The following is a 21530-nucleotide window of genomic DNA, read 5'->3' as shown; positions in this document are numbered from 1 at the left end:
AGTTAAAGAAAAGCAGGCAGCTGCTCACACTTCCTCTGACTCTAACACAGAGGAAGAAATGGCAGATTGAAAAATGACTCAACTCTAAGTCCTGTGACTATTTTTATTATGCAATATAACAACTTTCCTCACTGGGAATCCTTACCTCTGACTTGCTAACTGTTGTGAATCCTTACCTTAGACCTGTTGGCTTCTATGAATCCTTACCTTAGACCTGCTGGCTTCAATAAATCCTTACTTATAAGCGGTATAGCTCGGTTGGTAGGGCGGCAGTGCCAGCAACTTGAGGGTTGCAGGTTCGATCCCCGCTTCCGCCATCCTAGTCACTGCCGTTGTGACCTTGGGCAAGACACTTTACCCACCTGCTCCCAGTGCCACCCACACTGGTTTAAATGTAACTTAGATATTGGGTTTCACAATGTAAAGGGCTTTGAGTCACTTGAGAAAAAGCGCTATATAAAATGTAATTCACTTCACTTCACTTTAGACTTGCTAGCTGCTATAAATCCTTATTCTAGACTTGCTAGTTGCTATAATTCCTTACTTAAGACGTGCTAACTTCTATGAATCCTTACCCTAGACCTGCGAGCTTCTATAAATACTTACATTAGACCTGCTGGCTTCAATAAATCCTTACCTTAGACCTGCTAGCTTCAATGAATCCTTACCTTACACCTGCTAGCTTCTATAAATCATTACTTTAGACCTGCATGCTGCTATAAATCCTTACTCTAGACTTGCTAGCTGCTATAATTCCTTACTTTAGACCTGCTAACTTCTATGAATCCTTACCCTAGACCTGCTAGCTTCTATAAATCATTACTTTAGACCTGCTAGCTGCTCTAAATCTTTAGCTTGGACCTGCTAACTTCTATAAACCCTTACCTTAGACCTGCTGGCTTCAATAAATCCTTACCTTAGACCTGCTAGATTTAATGAATCCTTACCTTAAACCTGCTAGCTTCTATAAATCATTACTTTAGACCTGCTAGCTGCTATAAATCCTTACTCTAGACTTGCTAGCTGCTATAATTCCTTACTTTAGACCTGCTAACTTCTATAAATCCTTACCCTAGACCTGCTAGCTTCTATAAATCCTTACCTTAGACCTGCTAGCTTGTATGAATCCTTACCTTAGACCTGTTAGTTTTTATAAGCCCTTACCTTACACTTGCTAGCTTCTATGAATCCTTACCTTAAACCTGCCAGCTTAATGAGTCCTTACTTTAGACTTGCTAGCTTCTATAAATCCTTACTTTAGACCTGTTAGCTGCTATAAATCATTACCATAGACCTTCTAACTGCTGTGCATGCATTCAAGTGGATAGCACTGTGGTTATTGACGCGCTCATGTGATACGGGACATGTGTTCAAGTCCCGTCGTGGCCATTAATTGTTTTTTAATTGATTTAACTGTGATTTTGTTATTTTATTCATACCATTTTTCTTGGGAAATATCCCATTTTTTAAATCAAGGATGTTCCGATCAGGGATTCATGCTGCCGATTCCGATCATCCCTGAGTGAGATCAGCCGATACCAATCACATGTACTAACTGTAAATGTTACTTATTTATGGTGAGTACTATTGATTGTCTAAAAATATCAGCACAATATCTAAACATGTTCCGTATTCTCCTTTATTAAACACAATTGTTTGAGCAAAACAAAGTCAATAGTACAAATGGGCCGATTATTTAAAAGAAATGTCACTTTTCTCATGCAGTGCAAAAGGGTCGGTGCTTGAAAATTGGTTATTACTACCTACTTTGCTAATTATTTTTATTTAGTAAATACTGGTATCATATGTGTAAATATTTTATTTGCAAATGTAGTTCTGTTGTAGTTGTAAAAAAAAAGTCAGACACGATATATGTCAAAATGCCAAATATCGGCATAGATAGTCAATCGATCTGTACCGTATTTTCCGCACTATAAGGCGCACCTAAAAACCACAAATTTTCTCAAAAGCTGACAGTGCGCCTTATAATCCGGTGCGCCTTATATATGGGTTAATATTAATATTAATTTTCATTAAGTTTCGGTCTCGCAACTACGGTAAACAGCCGCCATCTTTTTTCCCCGTAGAAGAAGAAGAAGCGCGCGGTGCATGCTGGGATATGTGACGTTTCATTTCCATTTGTGTGTTTATGTAAAGACCCCAAAATGGCTCCTATTAAGTGTGTTGTCTGTCTAATTATAAATAATGCAGACGAGGCGTGTTAACTGAGTTCTCAACGTTTACTCACAGCGTGCTCATAACCACATTCTAACTGCCAGCATACAACAACGCTTCTCAGGGCTACCGCGCATGCTTGTCACTATCGTTGCATGCTGGGTAGTGTAGTTGTTATATTTGCTAGCTCATAACATCACATTAAGAGACACGCTTACGCGCTTAATTCAATACTCGCCGTCATTCCGGGTGGATTGACAAAAGACCTCCAGCCGCTAGATATTGGTGTCAACAGGGCATTCGAAGCTAGACTGCTAACTGCGTGGGAACAGTGGATGACAGAAGGCGAACACACGTGACGTTCACCAAGACAGAAAGACAGCGCCAGACGACATACGCCACTATCTGCCAGTGGATCGTAAATGCCTGGGCTGATTCAGTCTCATCTGTGGTCCGAGCTTTCAGGAAGGCAGGAATTGTCACTGAACTAATAAACGGCAACGACACTGACTCCATTAATGACGACTTCGACGAGACGGAGCCGGCCATGTTGGATGCCGTATTCGCTCAACTGTTTAATTCGGACACTGAAGAAGAAGAATTCGAGGGATTTGTGAATGAGCTATAACTTCATAAAGTGAGCTTTACATTTTTATTTAGTGTGTTGTGTTGTGTGACATTAACGTTTGAGCAACGTTGAGTTATTGATATATTGTTATTGCTCTGCACTATTTCACGTGTTACTATATTGTGATTGCACGTTTGATTTACGTAACACGAGTAAATCAGCTGTTTATTCATTTTGGGAGTGAACGGAGTTGTCAGAACGCTGGTTTGTTATCTATTAATAAAGTTTGACTGACCTATCTGACTGTTTTGTTGACATAGGTGCGCCTTATAATCCGGTGCGCCTTATATATGAACAGAGTTTTGAAATATGTCATTCATTGAAGGTGCGCCTTATAATCCGATGCGCCTTATAGTGCGGAGAATACGGTAATTATTATATGTTATGATTACGTTAATTTGGTCTCAAAATAATGCTGGCAATAATATAATTTATCTGCAATAATTTGTAGGACAATATATCGTCCAGGCATGCATTATTATGTCATCAACCTGTATCCGCCAATGTAGGCGACGTGCCTACGTGGTGGCCATCTTGGCAGGGGCCACTTTCCCATTCAAGCTACTGCAATGCTGTGTATATTGAAAATAAATCATAAATTGCTCATTTCTCAATCGATTTTCATGCAGGTTGCTTTATTGACAACATAAAAACATGGGCTATTGATACAAATGGTGTTTTTGTTGTAAAATAACACCTATTGTTTTAACCGTACATCGCATTTTGTTACCGTATGCAGAAAGATATGCCGGCATTCTTTTTGTCCTCCTTTCCACGTCTACAACAATAGAAAACCCTGCTGGCCCTTTGCCCCCACGAGCTTAGTCTCGTCGTAGGCACGCAGCTAAAAGGGATGTTATGTATGGAGTAGGGGTGTAGGGATGTCACGGTATGAAAAATTCTTGTCACGGTTATTGTGACAATAATTATCACGGTTATCATAATTATTGCAGTATTTTTAAATGTGCTAAAAATGTTCAAAAACTATTTATACTCAAATATTTTAAACAAGTTTTATTTAATAAAAAAACACATTCAAAATGTATCTATATACCTCAAGTAGAACAGTTAATGTGCATATGAAAGCAAAACAAACATTATAAACAAAGTAATATGGCAGAAACAAAATAATGACATAAATAAAAATAAATGTGAAAATTGTGCAAGATGGCACCTAATGGCTATAAATCTATGTAAAAAACAACAACACAGTGTTTACTTTTTGATATCAATATAAAACACAAAGCAGTTTGGCTAATTAAGACAGTCTAATAAACAAGCTTTGCTCTTCTCCAACAACCATGTGGTTTAGTGCAACAGTTTGGCCAACAGAAATAAACACAGTGATACCTTCTCACATCCAATACACAATCTTTGTGCCTCACTGACAATACAGCCTGCTTTAATTCAATGAGATGACAAAAGGTTTTAGCTAGTGTTGATGTTATTTGAACATTGACAAAGTTAGCAATTAAATAAAGGAGGAGTGAGCATCCCAGTAAACAAACTAAATACTTTATAAACAAGTTGTGACAACGTTCCAGACACAACACCTGCTGCATGTTTCCTCACATCATTAACTCGCAGTCACAGCAGCTGACGGACAGTGTATTGAGAAAATGAAAGCAACATCAAATATTTTTCCCCTCCACGATATACTTTTAAGTGTGGGACAAATGCATCTGTCTCCACTATTGTCCACACCTGACGTCATCTAATAACAGCAGTGTGCTCTTAAACATACGCCGAGACTCCACGGACGTACAAGCGAGTGGAACGAAGCAATCGGCCCCGTTTACTGGGAGGGAACATCTCCAGAGCAAAAAGGAAGTAAGCAGTGTTGCCTAAAATGCATTAATAAATGACGGTTTTTTGGGAATTAAAAATTTAAACGGTATTACTAACCGTCTGGAGTTTTACCACGGTTTATCATTATACCGTTAACCATTACCAGTGTTGGGTTAGTTACTAAAACCCAGTAACTAGTTAGTTACTAGTTACTTTATTTCAAAAGTAACTCAGTTACCAACTCAGTTACTTACACCAAAAAGTAATGCGTTACTGTGAAAAGTAACTATTAAGTTGTTTTTTTTTCTCTTTCTTTTTTTTTTTTAAAGCTCCCATTAATGCCCTTTTAGCCTTCATTTCAGTACTGGTATTGCACTGGAGAATAATACAATCTGCTGATCAGCTTGACATGTATTTGCACCACTGAACTCTGCTAAGCAATGTGGTCGACATACAACACACAAAGACAAAGATATGTTTCAAAGGGCCAATTTATTTCAGGCCAGAACAAATTGACAAAACTTTTTTAAATAGCTGCAACATAACATACATAAGTAACAAACAGAATAATAACATGTCACAACGTAGCTGTAAACCTGGCTTCACCCAAGGAAGGCACACATGACATACACACGCCTAACCAGGCATTTTTTTCTCTCAAGGAATTCTGAAATAAAATCATGTCTTCATGAGATCAACACTGTACTGAAGCTCAGAACACTCTACGCATTTCCCCACTTTTAGTTTAGAGATAAGGAAAGATTGGCCTGGCCCACTAGGACCCCTCTTTATGTTTGTGAACTTTAATCGTCTATACATTTAGAGTGATGTGATAATCAAACACTAAAGAAGTCTAGAATGAAAGAGTAAGAGAATTGACAGAGTGTGTGTACCTTCAGTGATGAATGATGAGCAGAGGCGGAGTTTGGAGTGTTTTCTTTAGCTCGCTTTCCATGTTTATGTGCTCACTGTCCAGGTGCCAATTGCCGTTTGACGCCCGCTATCATGCTAATTAGCTGCCTGAAAGCGTGTGACTCCACTGTAGAAATAGCCTGCATGTCTTCTAGTAAATATGCTGCTATGGCTCTATCAATGTTGTCCTGGCTAGCAGTCCCTCTGTTTAAATCCAGCCGCTGTTGGAGGTGGAGGTGAAGTGGCATCGGAGTCTGTGTCTCTCTTTACTACAAACCCCCGTTTCCATATGAGTTGGGAAATTGTGTTAGATGTAAATATAAACGGAATACAATGATTTGCAAATTCTTTTCAACCCATATTCAATTGAATGCACTACAAAGACAAGATATATGATGTTCAAACTCACAAACTTTATTTTATTTTTTTGCAAATAATAATTAACTTAGAATTTCAAGGCTGCAACACGTGCCAAAGTAGTTGGGAAATGGCATGTTCACCACTGTGTTACATGGCCTTTCCTTTTAACAACACTCAGTAAACGTTTGGGAACCGAGGAGACACATTTTTTAAGCTTCTCAGATGGAATTCTTTCCCATTCTTGCTTGATGTACAGCTTAAGTTGTTCAACAGTCCGGGGGTTTCCGTTGTGGTATTTTAGGCTTCATAATGCGCCACACATTTTCAACGGGAGACAGGTCTGGACTACAGGCAGGCCAGTCTAGTACCTGCACTCTTTTACTATGAAGCCACGTTGATGTAACACGTGGCTTGGCATTGTCTTGCTGAAATAAGCAGGGGCGTCCATGGTAACGTTGCTTGGATGGCAACATATGTTGCTCCAAAACCTGTATGTACCTTTCAGCGTTAATGGCGCCTTCACATATGTGTAAATTACCTATGTCTTGGGCACTAATACACCCCCATATCATCACAGATGCTGGCTTTTCAACTTTGCGCCTATAACAATTCCGGATGGTTCTTTTCCTGTGGACACGACGTCCACAGTTTCCAAAAACAATTTGAAATGTGGACTCGTCAGACCACAGAACACTTTTCCACACTGTATCAGTCCATCTTAGATGAGCTCAGGCCCAGCGAAGCCGACGGCGTTTCTGGGTGTTGTTGATAAACGGTTTTCGCCTTGCATAGGAGAGTTTTAACTTGCACTTACAGATGTAGCGACCAACTGTAGTTATTGACAGTGGGTTTCTGAAGTGTTCCTGAGCCCATGTGGTGATATCCTTTACACACTGATGTCGCTTGTTGATGCAGTACAGCCTGAGGGATCGAAGATCACGGGCTTAGCTGCTTACGTGCAGTGATTTCTCCAGATTCTCTGAACCCTTTGATGATATTACGGACCGTAGATGGTGAAATCCCTAAATTCCTTGCAATAGCTGGTTGAGAAAGGTTTTTCTTAAACTGTTCAACAATTTGCTCACGCATTTGTTGACAAAGTGGTGACCCTCGCCCCATCCTTGTTTGTGAATGACTGAGCATTTCATGGAATCTACTTTTATACCCAATCATGGCACCCACCTGTTCCCAATTTGCCTGTTTACCTGTGGGATGTTCCAAATAAGTGTTTGATGAGCATTCCTCAACTTTATCAGTATTTATTGCCACTTTTCCCAACTTCTTTGTCACGTGTTGCTGGCATCAAATTCTAAAGTTAATGATTATTTGCACAAAAAAAAAATGTTTATCAGTGAACATCAAATATGTTGTCTTTGTAGCATATTCAACTGAATATGGGTTGAAAATGATTTGCAAATCATTATATTCCGTTTTTATTTACATCTAACTAAGGCTGCAGCTAACGATTATTTTTCTATCGATTAATCTATAGATTATTTTTTCGATTAATCGGTTAATCTATAGATTATTTTTTTCGATTAATCTATAGATTATTTTTCCTTTTACCGATTATTTTTTTTATTTAAAATGAAGATGAAAAAATAAATGTAGGCCAGTTTTTTCAAAAGGCATGGCTTTTATTTACAAAAAAAAAAGTATGGCCACTCAGTCAACATTGACAACAACATGACAAAATATTCTGTAACAATGTAAACATTTAACAAAATTAAAAGTAGCTTATTTGCTTTTAATGTGCAAATATAAAAGTAAACATCCAGTGCAAATCTTAATATTCTGCAATAGTATAAGCATTTCAAAAGTAAAAGTATTGCTTATTTTGCTTTAAAATGTGCAAAAATAAAGATAAACATCCAATTCAAAAAAGTGCAAAACGGAAATATTCTGTAACAGTGTAAACATTTCAACAAAAGTAAAAGTATTGCTTATTTGCTAAAATGTGCAAAAATAAAGATAAACATCCAATACAAAAAAGTGCAAAACGAAATATTCTGTAACAACAGTGTAAACATTTCAACAAAAGTAAAACTTTTGCTTATTTTGCTTAATAACACAACAATGATAGTATGATTAAAGTGAAAGTTAATTGTTCGTTTGTACATAGTATACGTAATAGTTAATGTTGTAAAAGGTATTTGCACAACTAATTAACGTTAGCGTTAAAGAGGAGCGCGTCTTTGTAAACACTGAACAGGCACGCCAAACGCTCCTCTCAGAGCGAAACGGTGCTTTAGTTTATGAATTTACAACGCAGATACAAATGACACATTCATGTTTTTGTGTAATGATGACAACGTATACTCACGCGGACGATTGACTAGTTGATGGTGATGGCAAGAACGCTGCCGTTGTGCTGCTATGATAGGCCATTTCCGCTCGACACAGTGTGCATACAACAACATTATTAGCAGAGGTGGGTAGAGTAGCCAGAAATTGTACTCAAGTAAGAGTACTGTTACTTTAGAGATTTATTACTCAAGTAAAAGTAAGGAGTAGTCACCCAAATATTTACTTGAGTAGAAGTAAAAAGTATGTTGTGAAAAAACTACTCAAGTGCTGAGTAACATACACACACATATCATATATATATATATATATATCCATCCATCCATTTTCTACCGCTTATTCCCTTTGTGTATATATATATATATATATATATATATATATGTGTGTATATATATATATATACACACACACACACACACACACACACACACACACACACACACACACACACACACACACACACACACACATATATATATATATATATATATATATATATATATATACATTGATATATACAGTATATAATTTATATTTATTTATTTTGCCGTTTTTGTTTACATGTTAAAGGTGTTTTAATAATTATACATGCATGTTTAACATATAGATTCCTTTCTTTCATGAAGACAAGAATATAAGTTGGTGTATTACCTGATTCTGATGACTTGCATTGATTGTAATCAGGAAGCAGTGCTGGTAACGTCCACGTTTTCAAATGGAGGAGAAAAAAAGTTCCTCCTTTCTGTCTAATACCACATGAAAGTGGTTGTTATTTGGCATCTTATTTGTCCAGCTTCCATATTCGTTTTTATACCCTTTACAAGAAATACATTGGCGGCAAACTCCGTAGCTTGCTAGCTTGTTTGCGCTGGCTTTCGGAGACTCTTATTTTGAAAGCGCAGGCGCGATGGAGCGGGACTTTTATTGGGAAGACAGGAACTGTGCAGTCAGTCTTTACGGTTGAAATAAAAAAAGGGTCTTTTTTCCTTCACACTTTTGATTGATTGATTGGAACTTTTATTAGTAGATTGCACAGTACAGTGCATATTCCGTACAATTGACCACTAAATGGTAACACCCGAAGTTAGCTCGGAGCCAGTCAGGTCATGTGACCCCTGGCTCTGTTTGATTGGTCCATTGTCACCAGTGACTGCATCTGATTGGTGGAACGAAGTGAAACGTCACCAGTAAGGCAGGCACTTTGACGGTCTGTCTGACAGACCAAAACAAACAAAGCGTGCATTAACAGATCGATAAAAATTAGTAGCGAGCTGAATGTAGATAAAAGTAGCGGAGTAAAAGTAGCGTTTCTTCTTAGGCCGTTTATTGAAATACTCCCACACTTTTGACGACTTTTGGCGTGCTTTTTTCCCCTCGCTCGCACCGCTCGCATCGTCTGCTTTGCGCTCCGCCATGACGGTAGTGTGACGTAAATATGCGACGCGTCGACGAACAAAAACGTCCTCGACGTATTTACGTAACCGATGACGTCGACTACGTCAACGCGTCGTTTCAGCCCTACATCTAACACAATTTCCCAACTCATCTGGAAACAGGGTTTGTAGCTTCGTCGAAGCATGTTGCTTTTGTAGCTGTTTCAGCAGAATTGAATTGCTGTTTTGGGCAGTTGTGTCTTGGATCTTTGAGCCAAGACACAACTTACATTTAACTAAAATGTTCTTTTCTTTGTGCTCGACAAAAGAAAAGAAGTGAGAATATCTCCATGTTAAGAAACTCGACCGCGTCGTCGTTGTTAGTAAACACAGACACGCCCCCCCCCCCCCCCCCCCCCTCCCACACCCACATCCACATCCACACCCACACCCAGACACACACAGAGCGCGCCTCCGGCTTGTGACACAAGAACATTCAGAAGGACGACACAGCAACTCTCCAATAAAACACACTCAGATCTTCTGTTTCTAGCCGATACTACATAAAAAATAACGTAAAATAACGCAGTAACGCATCGGTAACTGAGTTACTGAATATAAAAAATAACGCGTTAGACTACTAGTTACCGCGGAAACTAACGGTGTTACATTCCTATGGGGGTGTCAATAAAAAATATATTTTCTAATAAATCACGATTTTTATTTGTAACTCTTAATTGATAAAAAAAAAAATATATACATTTATTTTTTTTTCGATTAAAAAAAAAAAAATATATATGTATATATATAATTTTTCAATTTTTTTTTCTTTAATCAATTATGAATCATTAAAAATAAAAATCACCATTCATTCGAAAATCGATTTTTTTATTGACACCCTTATAGGAATGTAACGGTAAACGGTATAATGATAAACCAAGTTTCAGCTTCTCCAGAACTCTGCCGCCCGGATAATCACCAGAACCCCTTCAATCCAGCACATCACCCCTGTTCTGCAGCAACTCCACTGGCTACCCATCAAACACCGTATCCACTTTAAAATAATTCTCCTCACTTTCAAAGCTATCCATAACCTCGCTCCGTTATATCTCTCTTGACCTGCTCCATGTCGCCACGCCCTCACGTTCCCTAAGATCCTCTTCATCCATCCATCTCACTGTCCCCTTATTTAAACTGTCCACCGTGGGTGGCCGAGCTTTCAGCCGCTCAGCCCCTCATCTTTGGAACTCATTACCACCAGACCTTCGTAACTTAGACTCAATATTCCTCTTCAAATCAAGACTCAAAACACACCTATTCCTGACTGCTTATTCATTGTAAATCTTAATGATCTTTGTTGTTGTTGTTGTTTTTAGCCAATTGATTTTATTGTTTTGATTTTGAACGGTGTCCTTGAGTGCCCAGAAAGGCGCCTTATAAGTCAAATGTATTATTATTATTATTGTTAAACCGCAGTATAAAAATTCCAGTTTACCGTTTAAATTTTTAATTGCCGAAAAACGTAATTTATTATTTAAATCTGTCCTGTCCAGCGACTCAGGCAAAAATGCATATTTGGTAACACTTAAGAATGGGGAACATATTCACCATTAATGAGTTGCTTATTAACATGCAAATTAGTAATATATTGGCTCTTAATTAGTCATTATTAAGTACTTATTAATGCCTTATTCCTCATGCCCTAACCAAATAACTCAAAATTTTAGTCTTTGTTACTTAGAATATGTTCCCCATACTAAAGTGTTATCGCATATTTTAAACTTTAATATTATCTGATCCTGCCAATGATATCATTATATATATTTGTGAGATAAAAACAAATAGTTAAATATCTGCTTGTCACCTTTATTTATGATTTTAAAGCAAGTTAAAAAAATCAAATGCATATGCATTTTGATTAATCATGATTCATCACAGGTTATTACCCGCATGCATAATGTAAATTAATTTTAAAAAAGCGGCCATTACTGCCATGTGGCCCTCAATGAAAATGACTTTGACGCCCCTGCCCTACGTCATTTGCACCCAGTCAGCCAGAGAATAAGAAGAAATAGCAGGGGGGGGTCACTGTTGCTCCTCAACCTCCATTTAAAAGCACTCATAGGCATGTTTTTTTTTTGCTTTCATTTCAGAAACATAACGTGGCCATACGTCATTGATGCAAAAAAAGAGACAAATGTACATATCTTTATATTTAACAGTAGTAAGATTATGTTATTGTTGACGCTCTGACACCTGTTGCCTTTTACTTTAGTCTCAAACACACACACACACACACTCACTCAGACAGGACGCGCTCAACAACCCAAAGGAAGCAATCACTTGGCTCCCTTCTCTTCCGCCCTTGATGACCTACGACCTCCAGCAGCACTGTGTGTGTGTGTGTGTGTGTGTGTGTGTGTGTGTGTGTGTGTGTGTGTGTGTGTGTGTGTGTGTGTGTGTGTGTGTGTGTGTGTGTGTGTGTGTGTGTGTGTGCGTGTGTGTGTTTTGTCCTTTAATTGCGTACAGCGAGGTGCAGCGGTATTTGGACAGTGCAAAACTTTTTTGGGGTTTATGCATCAACGGTCATACGTTAGATGTGTTTGTCAGTTGGCTAGCGGGGTGTGTGTGCTGACTTAAGCCACTCCCGTGGCCGCCACCGCCGACATAGCAACCGTCGCTTGCCAGATTTTTACGAGCACTTTCCTTCGTGGCACGTCACCAGTCGAGCCTCACGGTCCCAATTGACTCGGCGAGCTACCAACCAATCAGAGAGCAGTGTGAAACACACAACGAGGAAGCGGGTTGGGGTCGTTTCCATGGTGACAGAGGTCACTCCCCAGAAGGACTGCGGCGTTTTTCCACCCACGAGACCGTAATGTATCTGTGGCGCGAAATGACATCACTATCTGATTTGCCTAATCAGTACGAGTGAGAACGATTCAGTTTGATTCCGATTCTTGGGGTGACGATTCGATTTAGAATCAATTCTCGTTCCAGCATAAGTCAAACGGATTTTCACAATAAAAGAAAAACTTTTCAAAACAGGTGACAGAAGCTCCTCTTGGCACAGTGAACAATTTAGGATGGCCTAAAAATATTTTTTTAAATTGATTCTTGAAAATTTGGAATCGATTCAGAAACGTTATAAATAAGAATCACGAATCAGATTATTTCCAGCACCCTTAATTATTTGCCTTGACGTAGAACGTCCTGGACTTGCAATATTTTACGACGGAGCTTGTGCGACGTCATGTGCTGTGATATTTGAATGTTTTATTCATGTTTTGTGTAAAACAAATATCTTACATAATATTAAAGAGAACAAGGATATAAAAATGAACAAGGGGTAGATTTGAAAAAAATCAGCGAGTGTTATTGTCACAATTTCAAACACTTTCACTTTTCTTTCATAGCAATGAATGACATACGGGGGCGCCACTGACTTCCATCGCGTAGTTTTTTTTTGTTTTTTTTTAAACGAGTCTTAACTAAAATCTATATCTGCAGCCTAAGAAATGGTAGACTTTTAAATTGTCAGTATTGTGATTTTATGTTTTTGATTTTCCGGACTATAGAGTGTATATAAGCCACACCCACAACATTTTAGAAGAAAAAAAATAAATTTCCATATATTTGCCGCACCAGACTTGAAGCCGCAGATATATATATTGTGAAATGAGTTATTTACACACAAAAAATTGTCAACGTTTCTTCACATGCTTTAATTGTTTCAAACGGTGTCTGTAACACGGCAGTAAAACGGCTGCTCAAACAAAACATAAGTCATCGTCATGGACCCTCTAGCTGCACAAGCTAGCTCTCCAATCAGCTAAACAGACTCAGTAACTCCACGGTGACGTTTTGGTTTACTGAGGAATTTGTGAAACTGAAACAGTAAAAAGAATACCATTGTAAGTTAATAAAACTAACACAGACTAATGTAAACGTGTCAGCATATTAGCTATTGCAAATGACGCTAGCTACCCATTACCTCCCTGCTTGGCACTCAGCATCAAGGTTTGGAATTGGGGGTTAAATCACCAAAAATGATTCCCGGGCGGGGCCATCGCTGCTGCCCACTGCTCCCCTCACCTCCCAGGGGGTGATCAAGGGTGATGGGTCAAATGCAGAGAATAATCTCGCCACACCTAGTGTGTGAGTGACAATCATTGGGACTTTAACTTTAACTTCATCACATTACAATAGCGTGTACAAATATGCATGAAAACACTTCTACAGACATCACACATGGGCAGGTTTATTTAGTATGAATTGTTTTAGTTGTATTGTAAAACTTACAAACGTTGCTTGGAGTGATGAATGAAAAATCCGTGCGAGTAGAAATGCTATGGACGGCGAGAAGACGGAATGACACTTGTGCTTCCGTCTAAACAGAAGGGCACTGCAGCACCTGCAATGAGCGAACTCGTCCAAAATTCAAGATTCAAGATTGTTTATTGTCATATGCACAGTTAAACAGACAGTTTGCCGTGCAATGAAAATCTTACTTTGCTAGTCCACCCTTCAACAAGTCACACGGTACTTAGCTAAAAAGTAAAAAATAAAAATAAAAATGTATATACAAGGCACTGTAAGTAACATAACATTATTGCACATTCTGATTGACAGTCAACAGTATAAATATGGAGGTGACATTTGTTCACAGCAGCAGTTAAAGTGTCTTTAGTGATCAAAGGTGAAAAGTGTCTACAGTGATGGTTCACAGTTCGGGAGTGGTCATGGTAGCTGGCAACATAGCACAAACAATAACACCATTTCAATGTCCTAGCTTGTTTTTTGTTTTTTTTAACTATTTGCATTGTGGCCGTCAGCGGGGAAAAAAATCGTAAATTAGCCGCACCGTTTTATAAGCCGCATGGTTCAAAGCGTCGGGAAAAAGTAGCGGCTTGTAGTCTGGAATTAACGGTAAATAAAGCAGTAAAAGAGATTGATTGTTCAAGTTTCTGTACAGATATGTGCGTTTTCTAAACAAATGCTGTATTCTTAAGTAACATTTGTTTTGTTTGTAATCGTTTATATGACATTTTTATGCGAATAAAGATGACAATAAAAGGGAAACCATTGCAATAGTGACGGCCTGCACGAATGTAATTTCCGGAAAAAAATAAGTTGACAGGAAGGGATGTTGTCTTTGCACATGTGCAGACCAACCGCCTTCCGCCCGATTGTAGCTGAGATAGGCTCCAGCGTACCCCGCAACCCCGAAAGGAATAAGCGGTATAAATGGATGGATGGATGGATAGACCAATCTGGTCGTGACACTCACTACTGCTCGGTGTAGCTCATCAGGTGTCTTTGTGTCCCCGCCCTCTCCTTTTCCTATTGACCAATCACATGGAACGTGTGCTTCCTGGCTCGCAAAGCCGCTAGCAGGCTAATTCACACCAAGAACAAGAAAATGAGGTCACAAATCAAACCACTAGGCCACCTACTCAGTGGCCTAGTGGTTAGAGTGTCTGCCCTAAGATCGGTAGGTTGCGAGTTCAAGCCCCGGCCGAGTCATACCAAAGACTATAAAAATGGGACCCATTACCCCCTTGCTTATAGTCAGGTCGGGCTTATACCGCCACGGGTAAGATGTACCCCCGTGCTACCTGCCGCATTCGGGCAGATAGGGCTCGTAAACGTGGTAAGGCAGCCCATCTAGGAGAAGGAAATCTCCAATTTCAAAACCACCGCTGCCTTGCGGTCAACCCACTTGAGGGTAAGGCTAAGGGAGAAAACCCGACAGAAAATCAGGAGCCGAAGTCCTGAAGGCGGTTTGATGTTGTAGCGTTATTCCGGCAACTCCTGCGGCGTCGCTGGTGCCAAGTTGTATCGACACTCGTCGCTCCCTTGGATCCACCAGCCATGCGGATAGGGGGTGCTTGCTGGCCAATAGCTTACCCTCCATAGTTCCATGCCTAGGCCATGTAGATCGACTGGAGAGGTCCACTGGAGAGGTCACAACAGCAGATACCGGTTGGCGAAGGAAACAGGTGCCCAGGGCCATCTCCGTCCGTGGGAGGGACCATCCCAGTGAGACCCCCACCCCCTTTTTGGATCTACCCCATCGTCTCCCTCTACGGAAGGATGCCGACGACGACCTCCCTGCTTGGCACTCAGCATCAAGGGTTGGAATTGGGGGTTAAATCACCAAAAATGATTCCCGGGCGCGGCCACCGCTGCTGCTCACTGCTCCCTTCACCTCCCAGGGGGTGATCAAGGGTGATGGGTTAAATGCAGAGAATAATTTCGCCACACCTCGTACTTTAGTACTTTAACAAAGAAGCCATCCTCCGAGCTCCTACGCTAATTGCTTTGCTAACTCTTTTGGTGTCCAAACCTTTGTCATTTGGTGACTTTCAAATGTTTTTTTTGTTGTGTTTATAGGACACAAAAAAGTCAGTAAGTTTTGCCAGACAGCTAAAGTAGCATAAAAACACCATCTCCATTTATGTTTTCTTACTTGATAACATTTTTCTAAAAACATCTTGTAATTTTTTTTTTCCCGTTTGTATTTTTTTTAGAGTGACCCTGATCCTTCGTTGATGTTTGATGCGGCCCGCATGGAAAAAAAAAAAAAAGCTGGCAGACTTCGGACACTTGATAGTTAGCATTTGCGCACGTAGCATGTGTCAGCGTCGCACGTGTTGACTTCCATTGCAATCTTGATGATTAGCGGCTAATGAGACGCCATCCACCGAGTCGCACTAATAAAGTTTTACTTCAGCAGTGGCCGTGACCGCGCACGCACACACACACACACACGTACACACACACGTACACACTCTGCAAAGAAGCAGTGAAAGATCAGCACATTAGCTAATTAGCCTGCTGAGCTAAGGGGGCCCGACAGAGGGGAGGGGTCGACAGATGGACGTGTGTGTGTGTGTGTGTGTGTGTGTGTGTGTGTGTGTGTGTGTGTGTGTGTGTGTTTCCTTGAAGTGCTCTTCAGTTTCACTTGACCATCCATCATCTTGCGCACATACAGCCAACCTTTGAAAACATAGTGAGGACATGAGGGGAAGTAGGACCCTTCCCAGGTGGGGGATACCGAGGTGTCCCCAGTCCAGCTGTGAGACAGAGTCCCTCCTAGCTAGTGAGGGTCTGAGAAAGTCAGGAAAGATACAATATTGTCTCTTTTAATCTGCCATGTTGACCCTTTTTGACCCCCCCTTTAAAAATCACAAGCTCCAATAAACACACAGCAAAGACTCATTGTTTACCGAGTAGGACACAAACTCATCGCTTGCGTGTGATGGCGATGGGGGTGGTTACCGTGGTAGCGGAGCAGACATTAGTTGAGGTGAGGCAAGTGATCAATGACGATTGATTGTGGATTCTTCAAGTCTTGAAGTGCTACTTGGCTGCAGCCAGCAGAGGCGCTGTTGGTTTCATTCCCGTCTGCTGTGCTAATCGATATAAAGTGGAACCCTGATTTACCAACTTACGGTATTAACTGGACTATAAAGCGCACCGGTCTATAAACTGCACCCACTAAATTTTCAGAGGAAGCAATATTTTTGCATACATTATCCACCCCGGACTATAAGCCGCAGATATATACGTTGTGCAATGAGTTATTTACAAAGAAATATTCCGTAAATGTTTATTTACATACCTTATTTGTTTCCAAATGGTGTCTGTAAAATGGCAGTAAAACGGCTGGTCAAACAAAACAGAAGTCATTGTCATGGACCCACTAGCTGCGCAAGCTAGCTCTTCAATCAGCTAAACAGACTCAGTAACTCCCCGATGACGTTTTGGTGATTTTTCTGCGGAATTTGTGAAACTGAAAGAGTAAAAATAATGCCATTGTAAGTTAATAATACTAACACAGACTCATGTAAAAGTGTTAGCACATTAGCTAATGCTAGCGTCGCTCGCTTACGGATAGCACGTACAAATATGCATGAAAACACTCCTACAGACATCACACGTCGGACAGTTTAGTAAGTAAGAATTGTTTTAGTTGTATTGTAAAACTTACAAACGTTGCTTGAAGTGATGAGTGAAGAATCCACACGAATAGAAACGCTATGGACGATTAGAAAACAGAACATCACTTTTACTTCCGGTTCAAAGCGTTAAACAGCAGGAAACGCTTGTCGGCATTCACCCAGCAGCACCTGCATTGAGCGAACCCGTCCAAAAGATGGCGCCATAGCACAACAACACAATATTTAAGTGTCTTTGCACGTGTTTTTTAAAAACTATTTGCTTTAAGGCCGTCAGCAAATAAAAATCCTGAAACAGTAAAAACATAATGCCATTGTAAGTTAATAATACTAACACAGACTCATGTAAAAGGATTAGCATATTAGCTAAAGCTAGTGACGCTAGTTTCATTACATTACGATAGCACGTGTAAATATGCATGAAAACACTCCTGACATCAGACATGGAACGGTTTAGCAAGTACGTATTGTTTTAATTAAATTGTAAAACTTACAAACGTTGCTTGGAGTGATGAATGAAGAATCCATACGAGTCGAAACGCTATGGACGGCTAGAAGACGGAACGGCACTCTACTTCCGGTTCAAAGCTTTAAACCGCAAGAATTCACATTCAAGATGGCGCCATAGCTCAAACAATAACACACCTTTTCAGTGTCTTTGCCTGTGTTTCATGAAAACTATTTGCTTTATGGGTTCTCAGCGGGAAAAAAATCCATTAACCAGCCACACCGTTGTGTAAGCCGCAGGGTTCAAAGCGTAGGAAAAATGTAGGGATTCACGGTAGTAGTGTGCTGTGCAGCAATTGACATGGAGGGCTCCGCCTGCTTTTTGCCTGACTTTGTAAATGGAGTTTTCACTGTATGTCAATAACTCAGGAATTCTAATAATATTCAACAGATTTCATGAAAGGTTTCTAGATAAATGCTGGTGTTCATTGTTGTGAAAACACAATTGACTAATGGCAGCCATCTTCTTTTTTGACAGTCATGACCTGCTGACACGCTTCATCCACCCGTGGACTGCTCCTCTTTCCTCTTCTCTCCTTCCCTCCACCGCTTCCCGCCATGTTCTCCTCTCCTCTCCACCTCCTGCTCTCCTCAGTCTCGCTCCTCCTGCTCCCCTCCCCCCTCCGCTCTGCTCCGGCGGCGCCTCCTCCCCCCCTGGTGGCGGCGGGTGGCAGGGTGGCGTACCAGGTGTTTGACGCCTCCCTCACCCACCTGACCGTCCACAAGAGGACGGGCGAGGTCTTTGTCGGAGCCGTCAACCGCGTGCTCAAACTGTCGGCCAACCTGACCGAGATGAGGAGTCACATGACCGGACCGGTGGAGGACAACGCCAAGTGTTACCCCCCGCCCAGCGTCAGGGCCTGCGCTCACCGGTCCGTCTCGCATGGTGGTCTCTCCTGGCGGTCTCCGCTGTCTTGTCTTCTTACCGTGTGTGTGTGTGTGTGTGTGTGTGTGTGTGTGTGTGTGTGTTGGGTCAGCCTGGAGTCGCTGGACAACGTGAACAAGCTCCTTCTGGTGGACTACACGGGCAACCGACTGGTGGCGTGCGGCTCCATCTGGCAGGGCGTCTGCCAGTTCCTCCGACTGGAGGACCTCTTCAAACTGGGGGAACCTCACCACCGCAAGGAGCACTACCTGTCTGGCGCCAGAGAGGCTGACGGGATGGCAGGTAGGCGGGGCTTCCCATGTCAACATGGCCGTGTCTCAAGTCGCGCACTTCCAGTGGGCCGGAGCGGTACTTGCACACTCCCATACCCGCCCTGCCTGGTACATGCCGGTGTCAATGCACTTATGTACTCAAAATGTTAAGAGTAATTATGGAAGTGTGCAATTTGAGACGCAACCTTACACTTGGGTGCATTCACACTGACAGGTACACTAAATGTTGAGTGTACGAAAGTGCGCGAACTGAAATGTTCTAATGCTAACGAATTCAACTAATGCCAGGCCGTACACTTAAATATGTGTACTATGTACAATTTGTACAAAATGTTAAGTATAAGTATGTAAATGTGCAAAGTGAAACACTACGAGCACCAGGGTGTACACTTGAAAATGTGCATTATGTACACGTTGTACAAAAAGTTAAATGTAAGTACCGTACTTTTCGGAGTATAAGTCGCACCTGCCAAAAATGCATAATAAAAAAGGAAAAAAACATATATAAGTCGCACTGGAGTCCGGCCAAACTATGAAAAAAACTGCGACTTATAGTCCGAAAAATACGGTATGGAAGTGCACGAAGTAAAACACTACGAAGGCCAGGGCGTACACTTAAAAATGTGTACAGTGTACATTTTGTACAAAACTCTGAGTGTAAGTGTGTAAGTGCGCAAAGTGAAACACTGACGTAAGGGTGTACACTTGGAAATGTGTACAATGTGTACATAGTACACGTGTACAAAATGTTAAGTGATTTATTTTTTACATGTGAAACACTACTAATGCCAGGGCGTACACTTAAATATGATTTACACTTTGTAAAAAATGCTAGTTGTTTAAACATTTACGGTAAACATTTGTACTATGTACAAAATGCTAAGTGTAAGTATGTAAGTGATTAATTACTATTAACGCCAGGGTGAACACTTAAACATTTGTACTATGTACACTTTGTACAAAATGCTAAGTGTTAGTATGTAAGTGCGCAAAGTGAAAAACTACTAATGCCAGGGCATACACTTAAACATTTGTCCTATGTACACTTTGTACAAAATGCTAATTGTAATTATGTAAGTGTGCAAAGTGAAACCCTACTAACGCCAGGGCGTACACTTTAATATAATGTGCACTTTGTACAAAATGCTGAGTGTAAGACCGCAATGTGAAACACTACTAACGCCAGTGCGTGCACTTAAATATATGCACTGTGTACACTTTGTACAAATTGCTGAGTGTAAGTACGAAAGCGTGTGAAATGAAACACTACTAACTCCAGGGCGTACACTTAAATATATGCACTTTGTACAAAATGCTAAGTGTAAGTATGTAAGTGCTCTAAGTGAAACACTACAAACGCCAGGGCATACACTTAACTATGTGCACTTTGTACAAAATGCTAAGTGTAAGTATAAGTGTAAGTGTGCGAAGTCCAAGAGCCCAGGCCACTTGACTCTGAGGTGTGGGTCTGTCATCACCGCGGTCACCTAAGTCTCACCCCCGCAGGCGTGGTCGTTGGCGAGGACGACTGGACGAGCGACCCCAAGAGGAAGAAGGCAGCGAGGGGCGACAGCCGCCTCTTCATTGGCGCCGCCATCGACGGAAAGTCAGAGTACTTCCCCACGCTGTCCAGCAGGAAGCTGGTGGCCGACGAGGAGAGCGTCAACATGTTCTCGCTGGTCTACCAGGACGAGTTTGTGTCCTCGCAGATCAAAATCCCGTCTGACACGCTGTCCCTCTACCCGGCCTTCGACATCTACTACGTCTACGGCTTCTCCAGCCGCACCTACGTGTACTTCCTGACACTGCAGCTGGACACGCAGCTGACGCAGATGGACGCCGGCGGGGAGAAGTTCTTCACCTCCAAGATTGTGAGGATGTGCTCCGACGACACTGAGTTCTACTCCTACGTGGAGTTCCCTCTGGGGTGCACCAAGGACGGCGTGGAATACCGACTGGTCCAGGCCGCCTACAAGCAGAAACCCGGACGACGTCTGGCTCAGGCGCTCGGCCTGTCGGAGGAGGACGACGTCTTGTTCGTCATCTTTTCCCAGGTGAGTGACCTGTGACCTCCCTGTGTCCTCCAAAGATGGCCGCTCTCACCAGGCCTGGCTGGTGTCTTCTCTAGGGTCAGAAGAACCGCTCCAACCCGCCCAGAGAGACGCTGCTGTGCCTGTTCACGCTGCACGACATCAACCTGGCCATGAGGGAGAGGATACGCTCCTGCTACCGCGGCGAGGGGCGGCTCTCGTTGCCGTGGTTACTCAACAAGGAGCTGCCCTGCATCCACACGGTCAGTCGGCCTTTGCCTGCAGCCGTCCCTTAAAGGGCCCGCGGCGCCAGTCGCTCACTCGCCGTCTT

The 21530-nt window shown here is 41.5% G+C and overlaps 1 protein-coding gene across 1 annotated transcript in view; it reads left to right on the top strand.

Annotated features, from left to right (window-relative positions):
- The window catches only part of plxna3 (plexin A3), a 101859-nt gene that overhangs the window by 13486 nt on the left and 66843 nt on the right, over positions 1-21530 (top strand). The window contains exons 2-5 of the mRNA XM_061985497.2: positions 18490-18883; positions 18989-19179; positions 20676-21223; positions 21298-21462. Coding sequence (XP_061841481.2) covers positions 18570-18883; positions 18989-19179; positions 20676-21223; positions 21298-21462 — 1218 coding nt within the window. The 5' untranslated portion in view covers positions 18490-18569. The remainder of the gene's footprint in view (positions 1-18489; positions 18884-18988; positions 19180-20675; positions 21224-21297; positions 21463-21530) is intronic.

The sequence above is a fragment of the Nerophis lumbriciformis genome, linkage group LG23, assembly GCF_033978685.3.
Source record: "Nerophis lumbriciformis linkage group LG23, RoL_Nlum_v2.1, whole genome shotgun sequence".
Taxonomy (NCBI): Eukaryota; Metazoa; Chordata; class Actinopteri; order Syngnathiformes; family Syngnathidae; genus Nerophis; species Nerophis lumbriciformis.
The sequence above is the reverse complement of the archived record's forward strand: the minus strand, read 5'-3'. Positions and strand labels throughout refer to the sequence as shown.